Source organism: Charadrius vociferus, unplaced genomic scaffold, assembly GCF_000708025.1.
Source record: "Charadrius vociferus isolate BGI_N301 unplaced genomic scaffold, ASM70802v2 scaffold46, whole genome shotgun sequence".
NCBI lineage: Eukaryota > Metazoa > Chordata > Aves > Charadriiformes > Charadriidae > Charadrius > Charadrius vociferus.
This window is the reverse complement of record NW_009648710.1, coordinates 2,190,900-2,196,513: the sequence shown is the minus strand read 5'-3', so window position 1 is coordinate 2,196,513 and position 5,614 is coordinate 2,190,900. Positions and strand designations below refer to the sequence as shown.

General features: G+C 37.4%; 1 protein-coding gene across 1 annotated transcript; it reads right to left on the bottom strand.

Annotated features, from left to right (window-relative positions):
• Window positions 1–2,135: 2,135 nt before the first annotated feature.
• Window positions 2,136–3,732, bottom strand: TNFRSF17 (tumor necrosis factor receptor superfamily, member 17). The gene is made up of 3 exons (XM_009886582.1): window positions 3,618–3,732; window positions 3,149–3,280; window positions 2,136–2,392 (listed from the first exon to the last, which is right to left on the bottom strand). Exons 1-3 carry the CDS (start codon window positions 3,730–3,732, stop codon window positions 2,136–2,138), a joined length of 504 nt encoding a protein of 167 aa, XP_009884884.1.
• Between the last annotated feature and the right edge of the window lie 1,882 nt (window positions 3,733–5,614).

The following is a 5,614-nucleotide window of genomic DNA, read 5'->3' as shown; positions in this document are numbered from 1 at the left end:
CCTTCACTGCCATACTTGCAGGATCCCTACCGCTCCCACGGCTGTGCGTGCCCGTCTCGCCCCCGGCGGGAGTGCCCGTGCCCGTGCCCGTGCCCGTGCCCCCTCAGGGAGACGGTCTGCCCCGCGTAGTGACTGTACGGGGGGGTGAAAAAATGCCGGGCAAACGAAGGATGAGGGAAAAAGGGAGATAAAATGCTCCGTACTGTCACACGTGCTACGCAAGCTAAAAGTCCTGAAAGGTTCACGTTTGAAAAAACTGGTACAGAAATTGTGAAATCTCTTAATACAAAAAAATGGCACAGTAACAATGTAATGTAGTAGGCGTAGACTCGCTTTGAGGCATCATTTCTGCTGGTTTGTATTTGCACGCTGTGTGAACACCATGCTGTGTGTTTGCCACAGACAGCTCCACACTGCGTCGAGCAACACAGCATAATGTTTTTTGCTTTGTTTTTTTTCTTTTCCTCAAGAGTTCCTAGATAAAGTAATAATAATAGATTTAATAGCTCTGTAGGCCTATTTCAGACGTTCTGGCAATAACTCGTAACTGGCCCAAACTTTGTGATCAGCCTGCTAAAGGTGCTGTAATATCAGTCATTCATAGATTTTGCACAATAACTTACTAGTCTTAAAATATTTTAATTCATTATTCATCCAAGAACCCAAAATAGAAAGTTATCTACAAATAAAAAAGTTACTGCTTTTGTTGTTGAAGTTTTCCAGGAATAAAACTGGCCTAGTATTAGGACAATAACATTAATGCTTGGGGAGGCAAGGCGACAAAAGTAAATTCCTAACTTTAAGCCACACAGAAGCCTAGTATGACTATATCTAATCAGCAGTCGTTGTACATAAAACAAGGGTGTCACGGTTTAACCCCAGCTGGCAACTAGGAGCACACAGCCACCTGCTCACTCCCCCCCCCAAGTTGGGATGGGGGAGAGAATTAGAAGAGTAAAGGTGGGGAAAAACAGTCATCTAGATAAAGGCAGTTGAATAGGTAGAGCAAAAGCTGCGCACGCACAAGCAAACCAAAACAAGGAATCCGTTCACCACTTCCCATCAGTGGGTAGGTGTTCAGCCATCCCCAGGAAAGCAGGGCTCCATCATGCGTAACGGTTACGTGGGAAAACAAACACCATCACTCAAAACGTCCCCCCTTCCTTCTTCCCCCAGCTTTGTATACGGAGCATGACGTCCCATGGTATGGAATATCCCTTTGGTCAGTTGGGGTCAGCTGTCCCGGCTGTGTCCCCTCCCAACTTCTTGGGCACCCCCAGCCTGCTCGCTGGCCGGGCGATGTGAGGAGCAGAAAAGGCCTTGACGGCTCAGCAACAACCAAAAACATTAGTGCGCCATCAACACTCTTCCCATCCCAAATCCAAAACATAGCACTACACCAGCTGCTAGTGAGAAAGTTAACTCCGTCACAGCCAAAACCATATGACACAAAAGTAAGTAAAAAAAATAGTAAAATAGAGAGAAATCTTTATAGAATACAGTCTGAAAAACGCTTGGCACTTAAGGGAAAGTCTGCACCATCAGAAAATACATTGGGATTGAAGGTATGGTGCTTCACAGAACCATAACCTCCCTTAGTGTGACCCAGAGTTACTACCTGAACTGGGGAGGACCCCATTCTCTACAAAGGTAGTCATCATTAGAACATTCCTATTTCAAGCATCATAGGGGCTATCTGAAATTATTCTTTACAAGACTGGGGATGTAATGCAGGTTTTCACTTCTGCCTCTTGGAACGTTCCTTGTGTACCATTAAGCAATTTTTGGCACAAAATCTGAATTTAACATAAAATATATATTTGCAAACTTGTTTATTGATGGGTTTGTATATATCCGGCATAAGTAAACAGAATCTCTAAAGGCAGAAAAAGCCATCCTACGTAGGGACTTCCAGAAATTAAAAATTCCAATAACTAGTTGAGTACCTGAGAATAATGCAGACGTATTTGACCAAAGAGATACTAGAATTAGAAATAATATGACAAAATTAATGAAAGCTCAACAGAAGATCTATAAGGACGATGTACTAGCCTTCTCCACTGACTGCAAGTACTAATAACTACACTGGAATAATTCATTTGTTATTATGCAGTAAAAATATACTTCTCTCTTAGTCACCCAGCACCCAGAATATAGTTGCAATAATCAAAAGATTTTGTGGTAACTAGAGCAGTAGCCCCTTCTTCTGTAGCTGGTAATGGAAATGAAGTTTCACAGCCAGTCTGAGGTTTTACCAAGCCACAGTCACTGCAAGTGCATTCTTCCACTGCATACATTAATGTTTCACTTTGAAGTGAGTGTCTAATTCCTTCTGTATTCACACTGCTTTCAGTATTAGCCTTGAGAATATTATTCAGCTCCACAGAAGAGTCTGTAAGTATACAGAAGTTAATGTAGTACATACATCATGCTATACCAGACATACAGTTATTAAAGATCCAAATTTCATTATGTTCCTACTATGTTCCTAACCTTAGTGAAAGTTTTAAGATACAGTGAAATTTTTAAGATGTACTTATATATATACACACACCCTATACTTCAGAATAAGCATTTCAGTAATCTACCACATATTTTCTAATCAGATATTAATTATTGGCTGAACACTCCACAAGTATTTGTAAAACGTAAAAACATCTTAATTTTTTTCACATTCCCAAAATATACCACATACGCTTCTCATAGGCTAAAATATTAAGTAAAATTACTTAATATCTTATAGGATAGAAAGCTAATATTGAATATGTATCTTCTACCTGGGCAGAATTCCTTTTGCATTCAATGAGAAGAGGATGAAACCCTTATAAAGATCTTTTGCTATTAAGGGTTCATAAAAGATTTCTCAAACACCAACAAGCAAGCCAGGTATGAATATGCAGCAGAACAATCCTGACATGATCCAGAACCAGCAAAGAGAGATTGCTGCTTTTACAAGTTATCATCTGGATATTTTATTCCCTAATAATTTCAATAACTTCATTGAGACTATTTGAGGAATACAAAACAAACCAACAAAGACAGTTATCAGAATCTGGAATATAAATTATATGCAAAATTTTTACATGGTAAGAGTAGCTAAAATATACAATGATCTAAAATTATTTGATAAAGAATCCTATTTATTCACCTGTGTTTTTCAGTTTTTCTTTTAGTTGCTTTAGGTGCTTCCATTTAAACAAGAACATGAAGGTGAACAAAGTGAGCATTAAAATTACTCCTAAGCCCAAACAAATCCAAAGAACTCCACTTGAATCAGTACCTTATAAAATAAAAGAGATGCATTAAATTAATTGTAAGCAATAGTCAGTGAACAGTAAACACGTCCAACACGTAAAACTTCTTCTATATCAAAGGAGCAATTTCTATTTCTTTAGAGTGACAGCTCATGTAAGGCTTGAGAGCTTTAAAAATTTACTCTTCTTAACACACATAGTCATACAGGACACACTGCATACATCTAATACTTTTGAGCTTATATATTTTTTTGATAAACTCTTTCCAGGTTTTAGATTTCTTTAATTTTTTGTTCACAATTCTATGTAAAATACAACATGAAAGTGCCCAGTGTAGCTACAAAGTATTGCAGAAATACTTACTCTTATCACAGTAGTTTTCACATGAAGGTGGTGGAGTACTAGAACATCGAAGTTCACAAGGCTTACAAGAGAGCAGCAAATTATCAAAGTATTCATTTTTGGGGCAGTGTGCCATCAGGGTCAGTAATTATGGAACTGGAAACCCACAGAAATTGTAAAAGAGTGAAGATCAACTACTAAGGGCTTTTCAGTTCTCAGTTTTTGCACATCTAAGAACAGCTAGCTATAATAGTTAGACTTCGATCACAGCTCCACTACATAGTATCATGGTAAATAAAAAAGGATTTAACTCAGAGGCCCCCAAGGAATTACTGTTCCTTTTTGTGTAATTCACAATTGTAGAAAAACTGAACAGCTGCACCAGGATAATTTTCAATGTAAATTTTGTCTGAAACAGAAAATGGTTATTTATAGAAGACATTTCTTGAACAGGTGCTAAACATTGCAAACTGTAGAAAAGCAAGATGATCTCCAAACAGGAGTTCATAATAATTGTTCTTTTCTTTAGAATTTTGTAAGTTTTTTCATAGTGATGGGCCGCAGTAATTATGTTTTCCTGTAATATGCAAACTATGCAATGCTTACTCTTTGTTCTTTTTATCCCAGTCCAAGGAGCACAAGATAAAAAACCAGCTGTTTTGTTTGGTTCATTTTTGGGAGTTCAGCTGGTTTTTTGCTTATAACCATAGTTATATGAGAAATTTAATAAGATTGCATTCTAATGGTGAAAGAAGAGCTATATGAATATTTTACAACTTTGCTTCGAAACATTATCTGCATTTTTTCCCTTATTTTTCCATAATGCAGAACTGTCACTGTACTAAAACTGTGTTACCCATCATGGAAAAATAGGTGGGCGATAGATTTCATTCTTGTGGTAGAGTGTATACAACACCTCCTTCCCAGCCAGATGATGGGGCACACTGACCATGCATAGATTTGTCTGTGTATATGCAATGAGTGTAACATTTCTGCAAATACATTTGGTCTTCTCCCAGGAAAAAAAAAAAGCTTCGATAACAGACTGCCACAATGAAAATAATTTACACAGCTTACTTGTATCTTGACTTTTTAATCTAATAGAATTTATTTTAAATACAAACTTAACCAGTAATATCTAGCAAGTTGCAATAACTGACTCAATCCAATATCACTGCCACAGATAGATTAGAATTACAGGCTCATTTGTAGTTAAATTTCCCCTTGACATAATTAAGTTAACTGCCTTTTTGACTACAGAAAGAGAAAAGAAAAATATTGTATAAGGAATTGTAATTTCGTACCACATTACTATGTATGAGATATTTTCCCACAAAACGAACCATGTGGGAACACAGAAACTGGTTTTAGTGGAATAGTCCAACAAAGCAATCTGTATTCTACTCTCTAGCAGATGGAACTGCTTATTGTGGCTTCTGCGCTTGTTTCTATAGGCCAGGTGCACAGCTGCAGGCTTTCTATTATGGGCTTTTCTCCCTGTTCAAGATTAGTGGATAAACAGGAATTGACAAAAATCTGATTTAGGTGTCATGAAAGAAAATACGGATACAGGCTGTGGTTGATGCCAAAAATTTCACCAGGAAGTCAATGCTGGTGCTGAAGTCGTAAAACTGGTTCTGACTTGCTTCATACATTCACACTCTAGGGCAAGAAACCAAAGTTATCACTTGAATATAATTTCTATTTCTGATGAAACATCATCATAAGGTAGTTTACACATAGAGTAATTTGAGGTTTTGCTTTTCAGATAATGTTTAACCTTTTCAATCGTGGAGAGGACAATCACATTCTCAACTGTGATCTGAAGAAGGCAGATATTCATCAAAGTATCTACATGGTATTTCAGGATAGACAAGCTGGGTCCAATGCTTTAATATTTTATCAATATAATTCCATTGACTTCAGTGAAATGCTCTCTAATTTTACTTAAACAGAATATTTTCCTGGTGCTGCAGCTTCCCATTGTTCTTGCATTTCTATGTTCATATCTATTTCTT

Bases quoted from the DNA above. Each gene is read 5' to 3' on its own strand.
- TNFRSF17 (XM_009886582.1), bottom strand. From the start codon at position 3,732: ATGGCACACTGCCCCAAAAATGAATACTTTGATAATTTGCTGCTCTCT. The intron at 3,281-3,617 runs GTAAGTATTTCT...TTATTTTATAAG, and splicing joins TGAAAACTACTGTGATAAGA to GTACTGATTCAAGTGGAGTT. The intron at 2,393-3,148 runs GTGAATAAATAG...GTATACTTACAG, and splicing joins AGAAAAACTGAAAAACACAG to ACTCTTCTGTGGAGCTGAAT.